A 27,658-nucleotide genomic window follows, 5' to 3' on the forward strand; every position below is an offset into this window, starting at 1 on the left:
ACAGATACCAACTGACTTTTCAAACATTTGAATTACCCCCAGTGGCTCATTTATTAACGAGTGATAAACCTTGTGAATAATAAAACTTGTTGCATATGATAAAGGGTGCAGCCAATCAGCTCCTAACTGTCATGTGTTGGCATGACAGTTGGGAGCTGATTGGCTGGAACACAATTTATCATACGCAACTAGTTTTCTTATTCACAAGTTTTATCACTCATTGATAAATGGGCCCCACAGTCTGTAAGTTGTAAGGCAGAAGGTGATTGGCTGGTACTTTACCTCTCTCCCAGCTTTGAAAAATACTCCCTTTAGAACAGGCATGTCCAAACTGCGGCCCTCCAGCTGTTGTGAAACTACATATCCCAGCATGCCCTGACCCAGTTTTGCTGTCAGAGAATGCTAAAGCTGTGTCCGGGCATGCTGGGATGTGTAGTTTCTCAACAGCTGGAGGGCCGCAGTTTGGACATGCCTGCTTTAGAATGATAAATATTTAACAAAAGTAAATTTAGCAGTGCCCTTTTATTGAGTGAAGGTTTACGCTACCTGTGTTAGAAATTTTAGAGCCAATGTTATTTGTGATACAATAACCACTGGCAACACATCTGTATAGTTTATAACATTACAGCCAGCTAGACCTCATTTTATAATTTCATAATACGCTTTCTGTCTTTCCCTCTTCTTTTTTATTGATGTGGCTAAATTAGTTAATAAGGAGGGTATTTATCAAAGCTTGGAGAGGGCTAAAACTGTGAGAGATAAAGCATACCTCCCAACATGACCCTTTCCAGGAGAGGCAAAATGCTTTGTTTCTTGACTTTCTCTTAATGTGTGATTGCCAACACCTGTGTTGAACAGATTAATAGATAAGAAAGGCGTTTCATCACAGGTGATGGTAATCATAAATTAAGAGAGAAGTCCAGGAGCAGAGTATTCTGTCCCTCCTGGAGAGGGTCATGTTGGGAGATATGGATAAAAGTACCAACCAATCAGCTCCTGTCATTTTCCAAACATAACCTGTAAAATGTAAGGCAGAAGCTGACTGGCAATTTAAAAAAAAAAAAAAGAAAAAGAGAAAATGCAAATAAACTATGCTTACTTTTAGCGGGGAGTAAGCAAAGTGAATTAAAAAAAACTTACTCCCAAAGAACAATTAAAATAAAAACATTTTTTAATATAAAACGCAAAAAAAGAAAATATAGGCACAGAAGTAAGCTGATCAGTTATTTTCTGTTGATTTATTTTTGGTTCAATGCAAAAAAAAAAAAAGTCAGGTTAGCAGGTACACAAGCAATGTACAGTACACATTTGTCAGTGGATTTGTGCAATACATTAGGTCGAAAAACACCAGTATTTATCATTCAAAAATATTTTCAAAATTCAGCACAAATGTTAGAAAGCAGGAAACAGAGTATTAAGAAGTGCGACATACCCTTAATTAATTAGCACCGTCTATGCTTGGTGGTTCAGTCATTAATTTCAAAGACTGTGATACAGTAGCTCCTGCCAAGCAGGAAAAATCAATGTGTTCATCTGTAGTTAACACTCACAGAAATATATTTTCTGCTTTAGGATGTGTCACATTACAAATGTTTTACTTTTTCACTGAAAGTGCACAATACTTCTCACAGTTATTATTACATGATGCACCTGTATGTGGTCATGTGATGTTATGTAATACCTGTCACCTGCATCTTTTGTACAGATCACATCAGGGGGTTTTGCTATGTACAGGAAAGCATATCAGTTGCATTTACTGTATGTTCTTTAGTGTACATGAACAAATGATTTAAATCAATTTACCTCATGTGTGAATTACAGTTACTGGTTTTATTCCCAGTGTTTGAGAAATTTGACCTTGATCAGGAAATCTCTAGGAAATTGTGGCAAATCTAGTTTCCTATAAGGTTTTAACTTGAATTAAAAAACAAACAAACAAACAGGACCACCTATAAGCTTCCGAGACTTTTGGCAACCCACGCTTGGTGGAAAGCTGTATGGGCTACAGTGTGATTTAGCCATGTATGCATTAGTCTGGTCACTCTATCTCAGTGGTTCTCAAACTCGGTCCCCAGGACCCCACACGGTGCATGTTTTGCAGGTAACCCAGCAAGTGCACAGGTGTATTAATTACTCACTGAAACAATTTAAAAGGTCCACATATGGAGCTAATTATTTCACTTGTGATTCTGTGAGGAGACCTGCAAAACATGCACCGTGTGGGGTCCTGAGGACAGAGTTTAAGAACCTGTGCTCTATCTTTATTGCACACTGAATAAAAGAAGTAACACAAATGAAAGTTTTGTTAGCTTCACATTAAGGAGTTGATTTATAAGAGCTTGGAGACAAAATTGTTAGAGATAAAACACCAACCAATCAGGTCTTGCCATTTCTCAAACACAGGTGTAAAATGTAAGGCGGAAGCTAATTGGCTAGTAATTTATCTCATAATTTTTATAGCTCTCTGAGCTTTAATAAATACCCCCCAAAATCACTTAACTGTATACTGTACCTTGATAGTAAATTTTACTGGAAATGTTAGTTTTTGAACAGAAAAAGCCAGGAGTTTTAAATACTGAAAATACATAATCAGACCCTCCAACATGACCCGCCCCACTAGGTACAAAATGCTCTGTTTCTGGACTTCCCTCTTAATTTATGATTTCCATCACCTGTGTTGAACTAGTTGAATGATAGGAAAGCTGTTTCTTCACAGGTGATGGCAATAATAAATTAAGAGGGAAGTCCAGAAACAGAGCATTTTGTACCTAGTGGGGCGGGTCATGTTGGAGGGTATGCATAATGGAAAGTAGAAATTCTGTAAAGGGACAAACCTGCCATATTCTGTGACTGCAGAACCATCAGGATATCTGCTCAGACTTTCCACATAATGTATTATTGCAGGCACCTGTGTTGCAGTAATTGATGACAATGGTGTTTTACACGCAGGTGGCTGAGATTATACATTGGAAGATCAGAAACTGCGCATTTTGCACCTGGTTGATGGGGTCATATTGCAAGGTGTGACTATCACCACAACAACAACACTTATATACAGTCCCACAAATAAATACATCTTGATATCCCCATTTCGGGGCCCCGGGAAGAGGTTACATGGTATACTGTACCCGGGAGTGCAGGGAACCGGGAGGGGACGTAATAATTTGGTGTACCCGCAGGGAGAACCAGGTGGTACCTGGAGGAGGCGTCGCAGGGTATACTACCCGGGAGTACAGCGAGCACCCGGTGGCTCGTGTGCACGCCCCCTCCCCAGCACCTGTGACCGGCCCACGGTGGTCCTGTATATTGCATAATGATACACATGCATGGTGTATTAAAAAAAATGTGTACGGTTGTTGTTGCTTTTTATCCCAGTGACAATACAGACACGGAATAGAAGAGTCCGGTAGCAGCACGAGTTACTACGGTCATGCTTGTTGATACAGTGGGAGGGACAGGGCAGACCAGAGCCTGGAGATGTGCAGTAGTTTCCCTGCTCGGAAAATCAGACTACTACAACAAGAGAAAGATCGGGACAAGCAGAAGCGGCTGATGCGGTGACAGGCCTGCCCCTTACACGCCGCAGCTCACTGACCGCACTGTTCCTGTCTGTCCGGGACAGTGGACTCTCCTGGAGATGGTGCTGCTCTGTGTGAGAGGTACGGTACGGCTTGCATACAGGTTCAGTTTATATACTGTAGTATGGTTAAAGTATAAATGGCGCAAACCAAAGCCACTATTTGTTCTGTAACTGTTATACTCTACATTTGAATAAGTGCCAGAATGTCCGCAATTCAGATGTTAAATGTTCTAAATACTGTATATATGGGGCCAGTGGCGTAAGTTTGTCCCAGTTGCCCGGAGGCAATATAAATATTGGTGCCCCCTATTTCCTATATTAAGATAAATATATGTATGTATATGTGTGTGTGTGTGTGTGTGTGTGTGTGTGTGTGTGTGTGTGTGTATATGTAGTGTTCTGAAACAAATGTATATACTGTATTTAATACATTTAATTGTCTTTTATTTTAAATCACACATTTCTTAGCAGTCATACCCAGGATTAGAACCCATGACCTGTTACACTAACAGCAGACACTTTACTGATGGAGTTATTTGCTCCTGTAGAGGAAGCATGAGAATTCTTACTATACGAAGTTATGTGTAATTGTCGGAGAAGTATCTTCATATAGTTAAAATTCTCATATTTCCTATACAGGAGCAAACCGCTTCATCAGTAAGGTGTCTGCTTCCAGTGTAATAGGTTGTGGTTTCTAATTCTGGGTATGACACTTGTAAAATGTGTATCTACAGTATAATAAAAATGGTGTGATTTGTAAGGTGCAGGGACCAGTGAGGAAGTTGGCCACTGAAAAGATAGCGGCAGCTATCAATTAACTTAATTCAATGGTGTCACAGAATGGGAGGAGAGGTGCCCCCCTTCAGAGCAGGAGCCCGGCGGCCGATGACTCCATTGCCTCCCAGAGTTCTGCCTCTGTATGGGGCAATTACAGGACTTTCAAACGTTATTTTATTTTGTACGCTAATGTTCTGCATTCTATTGCAAATGGTTAAATACAAGCGTAAATATATAAAATATATATATATATATATATATACTCAGATGTCCTGCTTTGGAAATTATGACAAATACCCTTGTCATTCTAAATAATATATATATATATATATATATATATATATATATATATATATATATATATATATATATATATATACACACACACTCTAGGGACCTATTTATCAATCCTCTTTTTTTTTTTTTTTTTTTTTTTTATTATGTAGAAACTGCAGTTTTTGCGTAGTAGTAGTAGTAGTAGTAGTAGTAGTAGTAGTAGTTTACAAATACAGTAGTCTAATGCAGGAGATTTCCCAAACATGATAAACTTCTCCCATGTGCGAGGGAAGTAACTCGCAGGCACAGCAGTTATCGCTACTGCTGTCACTGCTTGTTACAATTAGTACATAGCGGGGATATTTGACTGCTCATCACTGCCAGGGCAGCAGAGAGCCTGGCTGGGCTCACATACTTTTCAGGAGGCGTGGTCATGCACCCTTAGAGAAAAAAATACTGAAAAAAAAAATGTATTTTAAGTGCCTTGATGAATAGGTGGGTTTTCAGTGCCTGTTTGAAGCTTCACAAGGTCGGGGAGAGTCTAATGGAGCGGGGGAGTGCGTTCCACTGAAGGATTGCAGCACGGGCAAAATCTTGAACTCGAGCATTGAAAGCAGTGACGGGGTAGAGGAGAGGCGACGGTCATTGGCTTACCGTAGGGGGCGGGAGGGAGTATGAAGGGAGAGGAGGTTGGAGATGTAGGGAGAAGTGGAATTAGAGATGGCTTTATATGTGAGGGTGAGAAGTTTGAGGAGGATTCTGTAGGGGATTGGGAGTCAGTGCAGATTTTGTCTAAGTGGAATGGCAGGAGTGGAAGATAAGCCTAGCTGCGGAGTTGAGGACTGATTGGAGGGGAGTAAGATGGGAGTGAGTGAGGCCAATGAGAACGTTGCAGTAAGCCATGAGATGACCAGTGAGTGGATGATAAGTTTAGTTGTACTCTGAGAGAGAAATGGCCTTATACGAGCAATGTTGGGTAGCTGGAACCGACAGGATTGCATCAGAGCTTGGATGTGGGGTACAAAGGAGAGGGAGGAGTGAAGTGATGCCCAAGCAGCGAAGTTGGGGAACGGGGGAGATGATGGTGTTGTCAACAGTGATAAAGATATTGGTAGGGGGTGTTACTCTGGCTGGGGGAAAGATAATGAGTTTAGTTTTGTCCATGTTGAGCTTCAGAGAGCGCTCAGACATCCAGGAGGAGATGGCGGAGAGGCAGCTGGAACCTGAGAGGACAGAGGGGGACAGATCAGGAGAGGTAGAGTTGTGTGTCATCAGCATAGTGGTGATATTGAAGGCCAAAGGAGTTAATGAGCGCACCCAGGGAAGAGGTGTACAGGGAGAACAGAAGGGTGCCGAGGACAGAACCCTGAAGGACACTAACAGGAAGGGTGTGAGGTGGTTCCAGAGGCAGACACCATGGAGGAGAGGATGATCCATGGTGGCGAAGGCAGCAGAGAGGTTCAGAAGGATAAGCAGAGAGAATTGGCCCCTGGATTTAGCCAAAAGCAGGTAATTGGTGACTTTCACCAGGGCAGTCTCAGTGGTGTGGAGTGGGTGAAAGCCAGATTGTAGTGGATCAAAGATGGAGTTGTCAGAGAGGTAGCTGGTGAGATGGCTTATAATAGGTTGGACTAGAGCTTGTTTGAATGGTGAGGGAAAGATGCCAGTAGAGAGTGATAAGATGAAGAGGTGAGCAGGCAGTGGGGAAGAGGAAGCGGTGAAGACTGGAGGGGAGGGGGTCCAAGGGGCAGGTTGAGAGGGAGGATAAGATGAGATCATGGACTTCCTTGTCTGTAGTGGGGAGGAAGGAGGACAGGGTGGGATAGATTGAGGGGAAGGATGATGGTGGCAGGGGTCAGCAGAGGAGTGACGGGAGGAGATATTGTGTTGGATTTCCTCAATTTTGGAGATGAAGAAGGAGGCAAAGTCAGTGGCAGTGAGGGAGAATGGGATGGGAGGAACAGAGGGGCAAAGGAGAGTGTTGAAAGTTTCAAAGAGATGGCGTGGACTGGAGGACTGTGAAGAGATGAGTAATTGGAAAAAAAAATTGCTTGGCGAGTGAAAGAGCAGAGCTGCAGGAGAGAATAAACTTGAAATGGAGAAAGTCCACCAGAGAGTGAGATTTCCTCCAGAAGCATTCAGCGGAGCGTGAACATTTTTGTAAGAATCATGTTAGTTTGGTGTGCCAGGGTTTGGGTTTAGAGCGGCAGAGGGGGACAGAGGAGAGGGGGCCACCGACTCGAGATTAGAGGTTAGTAGAGCGTTCTTGAAGGAGGCTGCCTGGTTGGGACAGGTCATGCAGATTGTCATCATTTCCCGATCCCCCGACACCTGGGTCAGGGAATCAGGGATATTCAACATTTTGAATTTCCCTGATTTGCGAATCCTGGGATCCTGGAATTGGCAAATTAAGATTTTTAACATGCAGAATTTCCGCGATTCCCAACGAATTGGCAATCAATGACCAGTGTTTGAAGATGGTGGATCATATAGGGGAATCGGGAAAATGCCCCTCAATTGTATGGCCTATTACTTTGCTACGTTACTTAACAAACAAGGATTGCTTGGTGACTTGTATGCTCCTATTTTCGTAAATGTCTTTTTTTTAAGTGGAACATTGTCAACAAATATCCTAATATCGTTATTGTGATGTTCTAGAACAGTCGTTCCCAAACTCTGTCCTCAAGGACCCCCCAACAGTTCACATTTTCCAGGTCTCACAAAATCACAAGTGAAATAATCAGCTCCACCTGTGGATCTTTTAAAATGTGTCAGTTAGTAGTGAATACACCTGTGCATCTCTGGGTAACCTGGAAAATGTGAACTGTTAGGGGTCCTTGGGGACCGAGTTTGGGAACCACTGTTCTAGAAGGTTTGCATTAACTGACAAAGGTCCATTTCTGTTTAAGCAGTATCAGCGTGATATATTAGAATGAAAGCATGGTGCACAATTCTATGCTATTATATTACAAATTCAAACAATATGTTAATGTCTGCTCCTCAGAGTAACTCATGTTTTTGTTTTTCTAGTGAAAAAGGGACATTTTAATGGAATATCAGGTAATTATGGAAATGCTGTGCTTTCTATTCCATCATGCTATAAGACAACATTATTATACCAGTGGCGTAACTACAGGGTGGCTAGACTGGCAAATGTCCAGGGGCCTACAAGGTGAAGGGGCCTACCCCAAAATCAGTCCCTAAATACTGTAGACTAAATACATGGTTTAAATTTAGAGAAGAAAAAGTAAATCAACTTTTGATAGCAGCACTCATTCCCTTCCACAAGAGAATTAATTCTTCTTTAATAAAAATAACATGTTTGGTACTTTTATTAATGATAATATGAAATAAGAAAGACATTTCAATACCCATATGTGATGTAGATATCTTTAATATCATCACATACGATGTATTATATGTCCCCTTGTTATAAAGGGGTCATGTAGAGTGAAATATAAAATCAATAGAGACAGAATAACGTGCAGAAAATAAAATAAATAATAATGTCAGTGCCACAGGTGATTTTCATCAACAGCTATAATCAAGCCGCTCACTGAGCGGCACTAGACGGGGAGAGGAGACACGCTGCAGCTGCCCATTATTAGTGGCCGCTGTGGAGCCGTATATTAAACATAATGGACAGGGATTTGAATCCCTTGTCTGATGTACTCATTGGTCCATTCCTAATCTGTTTACTCGTCATTGGCTAATATAATGCATAAATACGCTTCCTAAGGCGGGCGCCGAGTACTATAGCCCTGACGAAGCTTAGCAAAGTGAAATGCACATCGGCATCGCTGTGCGCTGTCTGTACTGTTACTAATCGTACTAAAATCCTGTGTATGTTTAAAGAAATATTAGATAGGGTTACTATTTAGGACTATAGACACATGCTGGCATCATATATATGGGAAAGGAGGGTTCACCTCCAAGTGCTAGCCACCTTTCAAATATAATGTTAATGAGAGACATATGGATTATTGTGGCTCTTTCTTCTGTAAGGAGAGCTATTTGAGGTTTTGAATAGATTAAGCTCGTTTGCAAGTAGTTTTACACTCTACATCCAAGTGTTAGTTTATTCTTGTGCATTAGATTTTATAAGTTATCAATAAACATGAGAATGTGAGCCTGTGCTGCTTAGGGCAATACCAGCCAGATATTCAGGCAGTAACAGGTGTTTGAGTTGCTATATGGATGTATGAGAGACCCAAACGAGCTATATATTTTTGAAAAATACAGCATGCTTGATTTATTGAGAGAAAACGGCACCTATATATTAGCTGTGATTATCCAACATTTGATTTATACTATCATCTAGAAATACATAACAGGAATATACTCGCGTTATGATGTTGGTTTAAATACCTATATTATGTTATTGGAAACCAGTAACTATTACACCCTTATGCTGCATTCAGATCGCAAATGCCGGATCCTACCCGGTAAGAGAAACGTGTACTTACTGGGTGGGATCCGGCATTTGCGCTCCGTTGCTGGCTTTCCGACCCGGCAATATACCGGGTCGGTTGCCATAGCAGCGGAGGGCGCAGCAGCAGCAGGGGCAGGGGTGGAGGCGGCGCCGGGAGATCAGCTCATCTCCTGCGCCGCCTCTGCCTATGCTGTGACTGGGAGCCGTGTCGCATCGGAACGGCTCCCATTCACACTGCGCCTGACTCGGTATTCAACCCGGTAATAACCCTTCTTTTTTACCGGGTTGAATTACCGGGTCAGGCGACCCGCTAATTCACCAAAGGACCTTTCACATCGCACACGGACCCGTTTCGACACTGCAATATGCTGTGTCGATACCGGGTTTTTAGTGCGATGTGAAAGGGATATTAGTATTGTATGAGGAACTTATAAATAGCACATTATTATAACAACGTGCGTAACCTGCAACACACATCACTGGGAATATAATAAACAGTGGTTGTGTAAAGATCTGATTATAAACCTGTGATATTATAGGTGTTTGGTTAAGCTGTGTAATCAAGAGAGCACTGTCTGTAGTAGTATCAACACATATGTTCAAATCCTGCGTCTCTTCTGTATATAATCCATTAAAAAGGTGTTAAGGAAGGCTTAAATATTTTATATTTTTAAGCCAGTTTATTATTTAAATTCTACAGCATTATCAAGCATATTGCTGGATATATCAGTATACAGATCAAGGGGTATTGGTTAGTGAACATATATTCTAATAGGGGCAACCTATAAAACCCAGTGTTTAAAAATAACCTTTCAGTATGTGGATGTATACCGGTATTATTCAAGGCAATAAGAGCCTTATATTTATATATAAATAGACAGTCAAACTGTCATCCGGATATATGCAGCGTTGTTCTAAACATCCTCAGCACACGACTACATGGCAACAAATGTTGCATTGTGATCTTTTGAACCAAGAATCTGCCAGTTATGTTGTTGTTGTTGTTGTTGTTGTTGTTGTTGTTATTATTATTACTATCCTTTATTTATATGGTGCCACAAGGGTTCCGCAGTGCCCAATTACAGAGTACATAAATAATCAAACAGGATGACAGTATAGGACAAGTACAGGGTAAATAAACATAGTTACATCAGCAGATGACACTGGAATAAGTATCAGGTGGCAGAAGACTACTGGATGTTGTACAGTTGAAGATTATTAAAGTTTGACAAAGGATAAGCACATGAGGGGAGAGGATGTTACAACACTGCAACATTTGTAACCCTTCATAAACATCACTGGCAAAAACAGTCAGTGGTTGTTTGAAAAAAATTACTAAATAATCCTTTGAATCACAGGTATTTATTAATACACAGAATAAAGACAGCGCACTAGCATTTTCTTTTAAAACATTTTTATTCACGAAAATGTATTTTCTTTTCTGCACGTTATTTGTCTCTATTGATTTTATATTTCACTCTACATGACCCCTTTATAACAAGGGGACATATAATACATCATATGTGATAATATTAAAGATATCTACATCACATATGGGTATTGACATTTCTTTGTTAATGATAATCTGAAATAAGAAAGTACCAAACATGTTGTTTTTATTAAAGAAGAATTAATTCTCTTGTGGAAGGGAATGAGTGCTGCTATCAAAAGTTGATTTACTTTTTCTTCTCTAAATTGATATATGTATATTTAATCAACTAGCAGCACCATGTATATGTGTGTTACTGTATGTTGGAACATTTGTTTTGTCAACATAAACCAGTTTGTCATTAATATTCCCTGTATAAATACTCATTACCTAAATTCTGGTGCAGGAGTACTCTTGACTCTAAATACATGGTTTGGCAATTTATTTCTGTGTACATGGTGCTATTGAGTTGTGACTTCTAATAAAACGATACGATGGTCCCCGGAGATTGGCAGTGCTATGTGTACCACAACTGCTACTGCACTCGGGACACAGCAGCACTCAGCTTCTCCTTCCTGAACAAGTCTGCCCCCAGGCTTCTGTGTAAATATCCAATTGGAGTCTGGGGGCGGGCTTATACAGGAAGAAGCTGAGTGGTGTGTCCTGAGTGCACTCTTTACAGTGAAACGCAGCACTGCCAATCCCATGGGTCAGGCAATCGTCACATATTGCATGTAACATTAAAGGAATGTTTTAACTTTGCCCCCCACCCCTACCGCATGTGATGGACTGAATGCATTGCATCCCACCACTCACTGCATGCATATCTGCATTTATTAATGTTGTATGCATGAATATTTCAGCAAAGGACTGGTCTGTCATTAAGAGCGTCCCTTTACAGTATGGGGTGTGTCCTTTTCCCAGTTATTTTCCTACTGCACATGCGCGAACTGCCAGGAAAATGTCCGCCATTCCATTTTCCCAGTGATTTGTACAGCACTGCTGCCGCAGACATGGGACTCTAGAGGAGTAAGTATTCAAGAAATGGGTTCAGGTTATGCGGTGTTGGCACACCTTGCACCGATTATAGATTTGCCACTGCCCAAAAGTAGTTCTGTGCATTTGTATCAAGTGATGCACGTGACGTGGGAGGTGCTGGGAGGAATCCAGCTGGGAAAAATGGAATGAAAACCATAGGCTTCTATAGGGTACCGGGCGTTGCTCACCGCATCAAAGTTCCGGAATATATCTCATTCCATATGCAGGCGGCTTACTGCATATCACAGGGGCAAACGCAGGATTTGTAAAGGGGGGTTTCCAGGTATGAGATAGATAGATATATATTTATATTATATGTGTGTGTGTGTGTGTGTGTGTGTGTGTGTGTGTGTGTGTGTCAGATATAGAGTATATATAAAATATAGAACAGGAGGAGCAGGTAACCTGATGTCAGAGCTGCCTCTCTGCAAGGGATTCTCAATCTGTGCCAGAGAATCTGCCCTTTGAAGTCTCGCTTTTGCAGCTAATTAATTCAGGGAGAATGTGGAGGCAGAGCATAGACTGGGGACACAATAGAGTGTAAAAGTCATCCCCCGTATTGAGCCAGCCCAGCCGTGAACAGATCGGAATGCATTGCAGCTAAGTACCTCCAGCTGCTGACGAGTGCCTGCGGCTCCCTTGAGCTACTCTGTGGTGCATTTCAAAGTACAGAGATCTCTGCTAAGCGGTGCTCTTTGTGCGGGCAACTCCGATCGCGGCTGAATGTATCATTGAAGAGACTGTGACAGAGCTATCTCCATCTCTCCGAAAAAAATATCGGACTGTCGGGGGGAAGGGGGTGGGGTTCTGGGTACTCGGAAACTCCCCCATGCGTGCGCCACTGACCGTAAGTGGCCAAACCTCCAAAAATTGCATTTTCAGAGGTTGGCCACATTTTTAGCATTGCTGTATCCTGACCTATGTGTGGTCAGCATCAGTAGCCACCGCTGATAAAAAAAAACAAAAAAAAAACAGCCAATACACTTACAAAGCTTTGAAACTATCTTCTCGTGCTGCCTCACGTATATATGCATGATAGAGAAATAATTTGGATATGAAAAAACAGGTAGACCTAAGGCTTTATAGAAATCATATAGAAGGTCCACCTTGAGAGTTTGCCAGGGGCCTCCAAGCCTCTAGTTACGCCACTGTGTACTACATTTGTGTTTTTTAATTGGCAGATCTGTCATAATATTTACCTAGGAGCTGGATTTGCGATTTCCTTGTTGGTAAAGAGTTAAATAGTTTTTGAGCTGATGGTCAGAGGAGAGTCAAACTAAGGCTACATAATATTCTGTTGAATTGCATGATAGAACATACAACGTAATGTCACTGCCTGGGACATAGTGCAGGGAATTGAATTATTGCATATATTTTCATTCCTTCCTCTTTCCGTATTCTGAAAGTCTTTATTCTTACAGTGACCCTCAGGTTGTTTATGTGTGCTTTTGTCACTGCTGCATAAATGTGCTGCTATACTAATCCTCTGTTTTGCAATTATTAATATGAATGTGTAAATACATCCACTGGGACAATGTTTGCCTGAAAGAAATCAAGCCTAAGTACAGTATCTTGTAAGAAAATTACAGGGGCATACGCAAGATCTGTAGATTCAAAATGTTTAATTTGGGACCAAAGCAAATATATTCATGTAACAGGGAACAAGTTTTGTGGTGCATACAATGTGACTAAATTGATTGCAGGCAGACAGGGTTGCCCATGATACTTAAGGCCCATACACACTTGACGATGCACACATCGTTAACGACCGTCGTTAACGACTTCCCTTGAACTTCCCTTGAACAGCTGAGCAAACGACATGAGCATACACACTACCAACGACCAAAGACGAAAGACCAAAGACCATAGACCATTCATCGTTGAAGCATCCAAGCTGAACAGTTTATTAAAATAATGAGCTGGGAACAGGGCTGGTGAACAGTGGCTTGGTCGTTGGTCTTTCACACCATACACATTCAACGACGTCTCTGGTCGGTAACGACCATAGTGGAAATTGAGCATACATGCTCCACAGATAAGCGAGGGTCGTTAACGTCCCGCGGGGCCGCGCATCGGTGGTCGTCGGATGCATACACACTTGACGATATAATGAGCGACGTCGTTGATGAGGGCTGAAATGAACGACGTCGTTCATTTTATCGTCAAGTGTGTATGGGCCTTTACTCATATCTGCTCCTTCTGCACTTTGGCTTTATGAAATGGTTTGCATGTCACTGTGTTATTGGAGCATCATAGTGCTGTACAGTACTTGACCCAGGAGAGATTCATAACTCTCTGCCTTGGTAAGGGTGGACAGAATGTATCGGAGCTGCTCTCTGGGTATAAAGATAGTGCAATTGAGAGCCGGTAAAACGGAGGGACTTGCCCATAAAAGGCTTACAGCCTTTGGGAGTAGGGTTAAGTTGGGAGGTGAATTAAAAGGGATATGAAGGACAGAACCCATAGTGAATGTGAGGAGAGCTGGCGAATTTGATGAACAGATATGTTTTCAGGGCACATTTTTTAACCCTGCAAGCTGGTAGAGTATTAAATGTGGAGGAGTGAGCCAGATATATAAAAGGGGGAATATGTTTTACTATTTTTTTTTTTCACTTTTATTTTTTGAAAGTGAAGATGATGAGCTTCATCTGAGATATTTATGGGAATTGGCGCCAGTGTAGAAGCAGAAATAGAGGAGAAGTTGAGTTAGAATGTTGAGATGGAAGAGAAGACAAACAGCATTTATTTAAGAGGAGATCAGTGGGAGAGAGGTAGTAGAGCGTAATAGGTTGCAGTAGTCTACTGTATGTGGGAGATGACAAAGTTATGAATAAACTGTTTGGTTGCCTTCAGGGTCTGATCCTGGAGATGTTGCTGAAGTAAAAGCTGAAGGACTGGAAAACTGGTTTCCTTTATTTCCCACCCCATCCTAGACACTCTTCAGTCAGACATTTGATCCCTTCACTGCACATAAACTGCCCTTACCAAGGTCACCAATGACCACAGTGCAAAATCTACTGGTCATTTTTTCATTCTTATCATTCTAAACCTTTCAGCTGTCTTTTTTTTTATGCAGCAAACCACCCTTTCCTCCTTTAAAACCCTCCACTCTCATCGGCTCTGTAATACTGCTGTTTCATCTGCTAATGTTTCTTTTGAAAGCTAAAACAGCATTATTTATTTTATAGTGCAGCACCATGAAGTCATTTATTTGACTACTTCAAGATATTTGATTTTGTTACTTAAACATATTTGATTCCAATGATGATCTCCTCAGTCACAATTGCGTTGCCTTTTCTTTATGACCTGTCAACATGTGGGCAAGTAAAAGTGACTTAAAAAATGGGCAAAATTTGTATGTTGAGACTACTGGAGTAGTAAATGCAATATACAAGGTAGAATGATAAACTCTTTCAAAACGCTAATGGGTTTGGAGTTCAAATGGGGCACTAATGCCAGTGATGTCAAGGTTGACATCACCAGGACCAGAAAAGAAAACTTAAACCTCAAAGTACGATTACATCAAAGATACCAAACAAATAAAAAATAATAATAAAATGCATAAATGTGACCACTCTTGTTGAACGACTGAAGGGTAACTTAAAATGAGCAATGCCTAGCAAATTATAATGGTTAAACATTTTTAGACCACATCTAAACTATATATTTAATACATGTTCTGATTGTTGGTTAATCCAGGCAATTGCAACACATATGTAATTATGAAGGTCCAGAATCTGCAAAGTTCAACTGTACCTAGACCAGGGAGCGATCCATGCTGGGAGCAAGACTACTCATTGTAAGTACTGCAAACCCATTTATACTGTATGTAGACTAAGGTGGTGAAGAAAAATGATGAAAGCTCTTCTGATACATGAGTAATACCACTTACTGGGTTGAATACTCATAACAAAGTGTGTATGCCATTTTAATATTATGATGCTGTTCTGCAGTTATCAGGTTTTGTTTTATTTTTAATAGTCTTTTTAGTAATACTAATAATGAGAAAATTATTTAGTCCTTACTGGACTATGTGGAACTAACGTAACTTTCTAAATAGCATTAGTTGTATGCAACAGTCTGGGCATCCTTGATCAAATTGCATATTTCGATGATGATTTAATTGGAAAGAAGTTAACACAATGAGAAGAAGCTTAGCATTTACAATGGGGGGATATGTTCCTGGAGCGGTCTGCTTTTAGATAGTTGATTTTGCTGGCTGTATACCTCTAGGAGTGGTACTCTTCCATTATGTCTGAGAAGGCCATTTAGGCTCCTCTAGGACAGACCAACTCCATCATGCACAGATTGGCCATGAGCATGGTTTAATCTGTGTCTTAAGTTTTTATAAGGGGAATTATAATCGACCTTCCTTAACTGGCTGCTGCCCAACGATTACTCTAGGTCTCAGAGATGTGGCTGGTCCCCACAACCGAATTATAAACAGACTACTGAGTCTACCTTATATCTGTTCCCACTCCCTGGACTTTAAAGCTCTCCATCTCATACTTGAAAAAAATTGTGGTATTTAATTTCTGCCCCATTCTCAGAAAAATATCTCCCACCAGTTATACTCTTACAAGATATCAAGGAAGCTTCCTAGACCAAACTCTGGCACATTGGCCAATCTCAAATTAGTGAGCAGAGATAACAGTACGGACACCTTGGGATCTAAAACTGATAATGGGGGTTATTCAGACCTGGACACAGCCGAAGCGGCCACATACAGGTGGTCTGCGCGTGCGCACCTGCCGTTGTGCGCAAGCGCGACCTTACACATTGCAGTCGTATCCAGGAAGGAGGCGGACACAGTGCTATTGACAGCGGCGGCCATCAGAGTGGGTGGCAGGGTGTTCCGAACGGAGGCGGGCTGGGGCAGTTTGCGGGGCAGCTGCATGACATCACACACAGCCACTTCAACAACAAAAAAAATATGGCGGCAGACAACCTAGCCAGGGGTAAACCTTAGTTCCGATGTGGTCGCAATGGAATTGCAGATGCATTGGGAGGCGGCCTCATACATGCTGGGCGGCACCCAGCATGTAAGGAGATGAATGCAGATCTGGCTGCATATGCAGCGATATGCATTCATCTCTAAATAAGTTCCAATATCTGTTAATACCAGTCCAATATGGATTGGGAGAATGGTGCTCAAAACACAGGCAAAATAATTTAGAATAAACAATATCACAATTGACATATAAGTACTTTCTATATTTGGCCCTTTTAAGTTTTAAGAGGCAGTCAATGCTGATATGTTGAAATCCCATAAATCCGTAAAAGGCCTGTGCTGGAACATGGAGGACCGACTTTATAACTATCTATCTCCAGTAAATGTTCAAAAGTGAAGAAAACTCCAGAAGGTAATACACACCCTGAGACAGCATAGAAATTCCATTGATGCTTCCTGTTCCATCATCAGTGAAACCATCCAAAACCCTAAAGAAGTGGTCCTGGAAAAGCTGGTTCTTGCAAACACTTCGGCTTCTTCACCTTCTGATGCCACGGTCTCAGATGAGAATATTCCTTCACCAGATGACAGCTTGAGTCTTAGGACTAAATAGTTTTCATTTGCTTTATTTTTGTAGGTCAGCTATTAGGAGTCCCTGGTTGTTAGGAGTAAGTACAACATTCTGGAAGGGTCAGAGTACTTATTGTACTTTAGTCTTGGCTAAATCATACCTTTTAACTAAGGACTAATTTGCATGCTTGTCAACTAATTGCAGCGCAATCTGTTTCACATAGGCATTATTTTACCTGTAGAACTGATCAATTGCAATACATTTATAGCCTGTATTTCTGTTTTAGGAAAATAAAGTAGTAGGGCTTACTGCTGTATAATCCTCCCTGTCATCAGTTATGCATGCATGTGCCACCTAAGGCCATTAATTAAACCTGTTTAGTTTGCTTTTCAATGGACTCAAATAGTCTATTGTAATTATCAATTTATCTTTATACTACTACCTCATCTTGTTCAAGTATGGTTAAAGTTAAAACACAGGTGCCTGGTCTTGGGTTAGTACAGGTTGAAGTCCTGGAACCATATGGCAATTAGGGTGCACCTGTTTCTTCTATTATCATACTAGAATTTTTAAATTGCAAATTAATAGAAATGAAAAAATAATCCCAAATACTGCAGCTGTCACAAACAGAGAGAGTTCATCTTTGACACCACATGTTGCCAAATCAATTAATAAAAAAGAAAAAAAAATTCTCTCTCCTATACTGTATGTGTTTTTAACATCATCCCTAAAAGTAGTGTAGCGAATATAAATGTAATATTTTAAAATTGTATCTGCATTTGATCCCAGTATATGGGTTAGGTAAGCGTCGCAACACCTCCCACTACATCCTGCCCCCTGAGAATCCCCACAGTCGGCATGCTGGTCAGCATACCCGGCGGGGGGTGAACGCAACAAGCCCCTTGCGGGCTCGGCGGGGCCACAGGTTCTATTCCCACTCTATGGGGGTCGTGGACACCTACGAGTGGGAATAGTCCCTGCTAGTCGGAATGCCGACTGTGGGGATTCTCAGATGGCGTGATGTTGGGGGAGGTGTTGTGACTGGCGGTCTTCTAACTACATCCCCTGTATATGTGTTGTGTAAATATCTAAATATACACACAAGCTGCGATTTATAGATTGTGTGTGTGTGTGTGTGTGTGTGTGTGTGTGTGTGTGTGTGTACTGTATATATGATTTTTATTTCTTTAATGAGTCACTTGTTAAATACACTCAAAAGCTGTGTAATACTTTACAAAGCTGTTAGAAACTTTTTTTTTTTTCCTGCAGTGACCTCAATGACACAGAGAGCGGTCTCCTTGTACAAGTGTGGAAGTCCTCTTGGCTTCGAGACTCCATTTTAGGCAGTGTGTGGATTCCACTCCAAGCAATTAAACATGCCACAGATGTAAGTATTTAGACTAGCAATATTGTTGAAAACACGGCTTTGTGTATTATTAGCATACCATAGACCCCACACATATTTCCCTTAGGGGTCTATTTACTAAGCCTCGAATGGAGATAAAGTACCAGCCAATCAGCTCCTAAATACCATGTTACAGGCTGGGTTTGAAAAATGGCAGTTAGGAGCTGATTGGCTGGTACTTTATCTCCGTGCACTTTATCTCCATCTGAGGCGTAGTAAATAGACCCCTTAGTTACATATTAAATATGGAAATGAAACACCAGTTAATATGTATTTGTGAAGTAGTAGCTCTTTTATTTGTTTTGTGGTCCTATTGTATAAAATTGTGAGGACACGTGTTCCTTTCACCATCACACATAGCTGTCAGCTTTGAGCATTGTGTGCACTGACTGAAGTACAAGGTACTGTTAATATAAGGGTCATTGAGAGAGCATTCCCCGTGTCCTTGAGTAAATACGTAATAGACCTAAAAGAGATCTCTTATACAAGGCAGCACTGATAGGGGTATATCTACTAAAGCTTCTAAAAATGAAAAGTGTTTGATGTTGCCCATAGCAGGGGTGCCTGATGAATTGGGGAGCTGGCAGATTTTAGGGGAGAGGAGGTGTACATACAGAGAATGTATGCAGGGGCGCTGGAATGTTTTGAGGTTGGAGGGGCGTAGTAAAAATGACATTATGGCGCTCCCCCCCCAGTGCGGGGGAGCAGCACTTACTTGCGGGCGACTCCTGGTATAAAATCAGTGTGCTGACGCTGCCTGCTATGCCCCATTGTCGTCCTAGCCAGCCTGGCTCTTCATTGATTTATTACTGGGAGGAGGTGGAGTTCTCCCAGCAGGCTCAGCTCAGTGTAGAGCCGGCTAGGAGGACATGGGGCAGAGCAGGCAGCGGCAGCACATTGATTTTGCAGGAGGAGTCACCCGCGGGGGTAAGCACTCTCCCGCGCATGCGCCCCCCATCTAGTTTTGGGGGGGCATGCTGCCCCCTTGCCCCCCCCTTCCCCGTTACGACGCCCACGAATGTATGTACACCTTATGAGGGATGGGATGAGGAACGGGCAGTCGACAGGACTGCGAGTACCAGGTAGCGGGAGTGAGGCTCCCTGTTTTAAAGGTGGTTCTACCTGCATTATGCATGTTATCAGTGGAATGTGTCCCTGTGTTCGGGGAGGGGAGGAGGAGGGTGCCTGTGTAATACCTTGATACATTCCAGGAGGCGGCAGCAGTGCTCACTGTTGCACTTTTGCAAAGATGTGGCGTGAGAGGTGGGATGGAAAGGTGAGTTGAGGGGCTTTACTCCCCTCCTCTGGCCGAGTCCCTTCCTACTTCTTCTTTAAGGCTCGTAGCAAGCCACGGCATACTATAGTGAGTCAGTCTAACTCATTATAGTACTGGAGATGAATCCGCCACCTCTGGGCCCCTAGATTGCAGAAGGCCCTGGTGCACTGCACCGACTGCACCACTAGTAGTTGCGCCCTTGAGTGGTGCTCAAGTCAAGTATCTCCTAAGTGTCATTTTTCAAATACATGACGGTTAGGAGCTGATTGGCTGGAGCACCATTTATCATTCATTATAAGTGATATCAGGAATATCACCCATTGATAAATCTGCTGTTTTAGGATTATTTTTGTTGCAAATTTATTATTATCAAAATATATATATATATATATATATAATATATATATATATATATATATATATATATATATATATATATATATATATATATATATACACATAAAACACACACAGAACGCCGGCACTCGGTCCGCCCCCTGGGCTAACTCGCTGCTGGTGCCTTCCACTAGGGTGTTTTATTTATTTATATATATATATATATATGTGTATATATATATATATATATATATATATATACATACATACATACATACATACATACATACATACATACATACATACATACATACATACATACATACATACCCACAGAATATCCTGCACTCTCATCAGTTCATAGAGATAAATAGGCGGGTGCTCCCAATGACCTTGTCAGGTCACAAATATACCGCATCTACCACCCGTGTGGTGGGTGCACTCTCGCAGAAATCAATCACTTTGAAGATCTTGATGTGTTAATCAGGTTCAATAACGTTGCCTTTAACATTCGACGTTTCGGTCCTATTATTATAGGACCTTTATCAAGACTGGCAATTCAGAGCATCTACATGATCAAAAAGATAAATACAATATGTATAAAATCAGACTAAAGGTATCAGATCATACCCACACCACCACCACCAGTGCCTCCCAGGCCCTTATAGCAGAAAATAGTGACATCAAGTTAATTAATTAATAGAATCATACTCTTTATGGAAACAAGGATAAAGATCAGCATACTCCAAATCTACTCCCACAGGACAAGCATAGCACCTCACTCTAGAGTAAACTTCACAAATTTACTTGGGTCAATATTAGACACAATGAGTCAAATGATAGCTCCTGGAACACAGGACTACTATAAAAGAAAATTGGAAAGCTTATTAAAACACTGACCCTCACCAGTGTATAATAGGACCCAATATACCATATAGAAGTCATACCTGGATAATTAAAAAGTAACACTAGGCAGCTACAGATCAATCAGCAAAGGCCATATAGTTTTCAGCAGCAAGGTCTGCAATTTAAAACACAAACAAGATATATAAAATAATCCAAACTAGATAAAATATTCCTACCATTGGGGTCCACACCGGCTAGTCCACTCACCACTCTGCTGTTTAGTACTGATGATAGCAGCTTGCTGCACATCAGCATGCTATTTAACACAATGGGACAGGATATGCCACTTAACCCTGAGATGTAACTATATGTGTGCTAAACGTTAACCCATAAGAAAAAAGAGTGTTACTTAGATATCAAACCATTAGATATACCCAGCGCTACTGATTTCAGGGGCCAAAATCATCACATGTAGCTCAAAAGTACAATATTGGCTTCATTCGCGGCCGCTGGCAATGCCACTTCCGCGTTCCAGCGACCGGAAATGGATGCGTTCCACGGGCCGGAAGTCCCGCGGACGCCACTCGGCCAAGCCGCAGGGGCTCTCATAAAGTGAAAAACACAAAACTAAACTCAAAAAACGGGTGCCAAGAAACATCCCAGCACATGGGTGAAAGCCAAAACAGCAACTGTAGCTAGCCACATTGGGTCAATAGTCAAGTCGACCTGACCGGAAGTGACGGCACCATCTACTAAGCATAGATGGGAGGGGAATATGCTAATAAACCAACAGAGTATATTAGAGTGAGTTATATTGGACAAAGGCATACCAATAAGGCAACTAGAGACAATTGTTAAATATCAGTGAAACCCAGTAGTGAAAAATCCCTCATAGTGTACATAGGCTGTATTTAATTATATTCAAAATTTCTTTTCAATAAGGCATAACACCTATTAGTAAAGTACATCTGTCTATGAACTATCACCATGGGGGATAAAAAGCAGTGGATCCCACTGAAATTCTGCCAAGGACCTGGGTGGCTCCGGATAAAAAAAAAACAAAAAAAAAACATATAAACAACACATGAATAATATTAAAGACATTATACAGAAAACTGTATGTACAGATATTCATTTAATATGACAACTGTAATATATGGAGTTGCACAGGTACCCTAAAAATAACCACCATATAACTACAGTCCGGGGGCCCTATTGAAAAGGACACACTAGACTCATTATAAGGATACATTTGAACATTAACAGTTATAAGAATACATTTAAGGGATTAGCCTCATTGAGTCCCCTTGGGGCTACCGTGTCAAGCTTATGTATCCAGAAGCTTTCTTTCTGTTTAAGCATCCGGGTTCTATCTCCACCTAATAGAGGTGGTGGAACCCAATCGATAAGCTTGCATTTCAGTGTCGCCACTTGATGTCTAGCAGACACGAAATGACGCGCTACAGGCTTGTCCGTATGGCCAGAGAGCAAGGCCGTGTGGATTGAAGACCGATGGTTGGCCATTCGATCCCGAAACTGACGGGTGGTCAATTTTCTTTTATAGTAGTCCTGTGTTCCAGGAGCTATCATTTGACTCATTGTGTCTAATATTGACCCAGGTTAATTTGTGAAGTTTACTCTAGAGTGAGGTGCTATGCTTGTCCTGTGGGAGTAGATTTGGAGTTTGCTGATCTTTATCCTTGTTTCCATATAGAGTATGATTCTATTAATTAACTTGATGTCACTATTTTCTGCTATAAGGGCCTGGGAGGCACTGGTGGTGGTGGTGTGGGTGTGATCTGATACCTTTAGTCTGATTTTATACATATTGTATTTATCTTTTTGATCATGTAGATGCTCTGAATTGCCAGTCTTGATAAAGGTCCTATAATAGGACCGAAACGTTGAATGTTAAAGGCAACGTTATTGAACCTGATTAACCTGAATAAACTGATTGACACATCAAGATCTTCAAAGTGATTGATTTCTGCGAGAGTGCACCCACCACACGGGTTGTAGATGCGGTATATATATATATATATATATTTATATATATATATATATAATATAGCGCCACAAGGATTCCGCAGTGCCCAATTAAAGAGTACCAGTGACTTACTGTTAGGACAATATAGGACAAGTACAGGGTAACAGCATAACTACACCAGTAGACAACATAGAAATAAGTTTCAAGGTGGTCAAAAAACTGCAGGATTTGGGCAGTTGAGGATTATTAAAGTAAGAGCAGGATAAGCACATGAGGGAAGAGGGCCCTACTCTTGAGAGATTACATTCTAAAGGGGAGGGGCAGATAGACAGGGGTGACACAGATGGGGTAGACCAAGCATGGGACAGAAGGTTAGGATGAGATTTGGCTGGGTTTGGTAAAGAAGTGGGTCTTAAGAGCCAGTTTGAAGCTCTGTAGAGAGGTGGAGATTCTGAGGGGGAGAGGTAAAGAATTCCAGAGAAAGGGAGCAGCACGTGAAAAATCTTGGAGATAGGAGTGGAAGGAAGTAATCAGTAGGCAGGGGAGTCGGCGTGCATTAGCAGAGCGAAGAGGACGGGTGGGAGAGTAAAGCGAGATAAGGTCAGAGATGTAAATGGGAGAGGAGTGGGTGAGTGCTTTGTAAATGAGTGTGAGAAGTTTGGTTTGGATTCTGAAAGGGAAGGGAAGCCAGTGAAGGGCTTGTAAGAAAGGGGAGGTGGATGTAGTGCGTTTGGTGAGGAGGTGAGCAAATATAGCATAATGAGTACCCAGTATCAAACTTATCTTTTGCCTTTGTACTTTAGCTTGTATACTTTTTCCTTAATGTTGCAGCTTTTTCACCATTGTGCTTTTTCCTCAATTTTATGTCTTTGATAGCTTATAGTGTACTAGGGGGGTTATTCTGCTTCAGTAGCTACCCAGCATGTGAAGAACCGCCCAGCGCAGCGTTCGCATTTGAAATTGCGATCGTATCACAGAAATTGAGAAACTACAGGATGCCCCCCCCCCCCCCCCCCCCCTGCATACGCAGCCAGGCTGCGTATGTAGGCACACTGGCACCATGTTTTCTGTCGAAGCAATCGCAGGTGACCTCACCCACCTGCCCTGAAAATGGCCATGACACGCCTGTATTTCCTGCACCACTCTCCACCAATACTGTGTCGCAACCCCCCGAACGCCCGCCAGCTGTCAATCACTATGCGATCGCATCATGCCGGGATGCGTTCGCTTTGTGAAAGTCTGTGCACGTGTGATGCAGAGCATGCGCAGTCATCTGATAATCATCCAATCTGTGTTTTAGACTGAAGCTGAATAGCCCCCTAGGTATTTAGGGTTAGTGTCGAGTCGCGAAGTCTGTTGTGCATTAAACAAGGATATTTGCTGTGATTTTGGAATCAGTGTACACAGTGCCAGATTAAGGTCCACATGGGCCTGGAGCAGAAATTTAAGTAGAACCTATTATGTACTGCCGCATGGGTTATAACCAATGCTGCCGGTGACTAGTGCTAAGTAATGTAAAACAGCAGATGGGGCAATAAATGGGGCAGATGTGAGGCAATACACAGGGAAATTATAAGGGGAATATATGAGGCAAGTTGAGATACAGATAGATATGGGGCAGAAGCTGAGAGGGCAGACATCAGGCAAGCAGATCTGAGATAAGGTAGGAAAGGGTAACAAACAACCTATGGGGGAGACAGGGGAAGGTAAGCATAGGGCACAGTGTCCGATATGAGAATGGCTTTAGAAGAGACAGAGGGACGACAAAGGGCCCTACTATGCTTGGAAAGTAAAGCATGATTGGAAAATCAACTGATTTCTGAGTGCCTGAGAGATGGAATAAGGGGTGAGGTGGTTTGTGGGCTTAAGGTAGAGGAGATGTCGGAGGTAGTGAAGGGTTGAAGGAGGGTGGGTGCCTAACCTTAGCCAGTGATAGAGGCACCAAAATACTAGTACTGCTGCTGGTGCTCCCTAACACTAAGGTGGTAGATAACCGCTCTCTTACTGGGCAATCATCCAATAAATCTGCAGCTTTTAATTCAGGGAGCTCCAGCAGGCTTCATGGAGCTTAGCTGCTCTGTTGTCTGTCCATTTGGGTGTGCCCAGCATGGTAGTAAAACTAGAACACCCGCATTCCCCCGCTGTATTGCTATGGTTATGAGGTACACTCCCAGGGGCTCAATACTAATGCAGCATCATAGCGGAGCAGCAATGGCACCAGCTGTATTAGCTGCGTTTGGAGGGCATACAATTCCTGAGCATTTTAACCCCCTCCCCCCCTCTTCGAGCTGACATGATAGCTGCTGAGATGCCTCTGCCTACCCGTGCAAATAGCATGCTTCCTCTGTCCTCCGGCTCCTGCCACAACCCAGTCAGGTGGCTGCAGAAGAGTCACACAGTGGAGGAGGTGCTGAGGTGCTAGGCTTTGCAGGGGTTCTGTGTAACCTTCCACTGTGCTTCCCACGCTTTTTGTATTTTGGCTGAGACTTGATGCTCTGGACTCTATTCAATCACTAGATGGGCAGACGGCTGGGAAGGGAGGTGTGTGGTGTCGGATCTCGGACAACCTCTGGCAGCCATTGACAGGATTTTTTTATTCCTGTTTCCTGCAGATCCAGAGAGGGCCTATTTTCACTGTGGGCCTGGAGTTGCAGCTCCTTCAGCGTAGCCCCATTGCTAATCCAGCCCTGGGTGTACAGTATGTGGACTTAACTATGAAGTGCGTTATTAATGACAAACCAAATAATGGGTCACAATGTAGTCACAGAAACAGTTTGCGTTGTGGCTTAATAGGTTAAGCACTCTACAATCCCGTTAATATAGATCCAGCTTAGATGCTGAAATGAATCGTGTCTGTTGTGTTTTACCTGCCAAACCGACATCACTATGTAAACCTTAGTTTTTTCTTTTATATAGTACAATCTTTGCCTCGTGATGAAAAGTAAGTGACCTTTAATGGAGGCCTTATAAATGATTATGTACATCTGTACTTGACGAAAGCAAATGTTCCACAAAAGTGATTGTACAAATGAATTAAGAAATATTTACATTCACATTGAGCATCAGTTTGTTTTAACCTTATTGCTTAGTTTTATGTAAACAGAACAAGTTTACCACTTCCCTTAATTTAATGTCATTTTACACAACATTAATTATTTTCCACAGGTTAAGTATTCATAAAAAATAGGTTATTTTTGTCTTCTAAACTGGATGTAGTCATGTGACTGGTGGTCAGGTGACTGACGGCAGGGCCGGCTCCAGGCACGTTCGAGTGGGGCGGCCGCACAGGGCGCTGGCTATTTAAGGGCGGCCGGCCATTTCAAATATGGTGCCGGCCATCAGCCAGTCAGCGCTCACGGACTGGCAGACGCGGCTCCTGATTGGCTGCCGGGCCGCGAGCTCTGATTGGCTCAAGGACCGGCGCCATATTTGAGATGACCGGCGCCGGAGAGAGAGCAGCCGCAGCACCGCAGACATCGCGGTGGGTGAGTCCGGTCTGGGGGTTGAGGGCGGGATGGGTGTCCCTGCTGCTGTAGCTCGCTCTTGTCCCTGCTGCCTGCATGTAGCTGAGGTATTGGGAGTGAAGCTCCCAGACCTCGGCATTCAGCACACTGCGCACCGCCCATCCCAGCCGCACTTGGATACAGTTATCTGGCACTGGGGGCATTTGTGTATCTGGCAGCACTGTGTTGGCCATTTGTGTATCTGGCAGCACTGTGGGGGCATTTGTGTATCTAGCAGCACTGTGGGGGCATATAATGTGTATCTGGCAGCACTGCTGGGGGCATTTTTGTATCTGGCATGGAACTGCTGGGGGCATATGTGTATCTGGCACTGCACTATTGGGGGCGTATGTATATCTGGCACTCTACTGGAACATTTTGTGTATCTGACAGTATATTGGGGACATTAAATGTAAGGAACACTACTGTGGGCATTCTAGGTAAGGCTGCTAATTGTGTGTGTAGAGGAGGTGTGAAAATGAATATATATTTTAGAGTTTGATAATATAAAGTTGTGAGGCCACGCTCACTTTTTCAGGAGCGCGTGCGCCGAGGGGTAGGGGCGCTTCAAAATTTATTTCTCAGGGTGCTAATAGGTCTGGAGCCGGCCCTGACTGACTGTCACATAACCTCCCCCTACATCCCGCCCACTCAATCTCGACGATCTGTATGCTGACCAACAGGGACTTTTCCCACTCATGGGTGTCCACGACACCCATAGAGTGGGAATAGAACCCGTGGCGACCGCAGCGAGCTCACAAGGGGCTTGCTGCCCTTGCCCTCTTCCGCTGGGATTCCACTGCTGGGATCCCAGCGTCTGTATACTGTCATGCATACCACACCCCAAGAGAGAATTGTGCTTAATCTGCAAGGATAAACTGGCAGCAGGCTTGTTGGGCTTCTGTTTTCTCTGTCCTTACATAAATAGATTGAGTTTGGTGAACATTTGTCGTCTTTGCTAACTATGTACTGTAATTGAACATAACTACACTTTGTAACAATTGCCAACTGTAGAAATGAATAATTCACTGCAGACCCTTTAGTTTGCACTCCTTTGGAATTTAAGGCAAAAAAAGTTGACATTTTGGTCCTCTATTATTACCAGCACCAATGTGTAGTGTTTTTCTCAGTTGGTCATGGGTGGTGATCTTGGAAAGCTCTGGGTTTAATGCATGGAACTATTTATTTGATTGCAGTGTGTACTGGGCTATCTGGTTCAGTAACGTCAGTCCACACACTTAGGGGTATATG

The 27,658-nt window shown here is 42.4% G+C and overlaps 1 protein-coding gene and 1 long non-coding RNA gene across 5 annotated transcripts in view; one reads left to right on the plus strand and one right to left on the minus strand.

The window, feature by feature from the left end:
* Positions 1–2,942: 2,942 nt before the first annotated feature.
* Positions 2,943–27,658, plus strand: part of LOC134932068 (protein unc-13 homolog A-like) — a 330,279-nt gene continuing 305,563 nt past the window's right edge. For 2 of the 4 annotated variants that reach the window (XM_063926113.1, XM_063926114.1), the window contains exons 1-4: positions 3,034–3,659; positions 7,664–7,693; positions 15,232–15,331; positions 18,324–18,441. In XM_063926113.1, coding sequence (XP_063782183.1) covers positions 3,638–3,659; positions 7,664–7,693; positions 15,232–15,331; positions 18,324–18,441 — 270 coding nt within the window. In that variant the 5' untranslated portion in view covers positions 3,034–3,637. The other 2 variants (XM_063926115.1, XM_063926116.1) reach the window with 2 other exon arrangements.
* On the minus strand, positions 20,879–21,200 carry LOC134932070 (uncharacterized). Its single transcript, XR_010179239.1, has 3 exons — positions 21,185–21,200; positions 21,019–21,092; positions 20,879–20,933 (listed from the first exon to the last, which is right to left on the minus strand). It is a non-coding gene; the product is annotated as an uncharacterized LOC134932070 (long non-coding RNA).

Source organism: Pseudophryne corroboree, chromosome 6 (genome assembly GCF_028390025.1).
Source record: "Pseudophryne corroboree isolate aPseCor3 chromosome 6, aPseCor3.hap2, whole genome shotgun sequence".
Lineage (NCBI taxonomy): Eukaryota > Metazoa > Chordata > Amphibia > Anura > Myobatrachidae > Pseudophryne > Pseudophryne corroboree.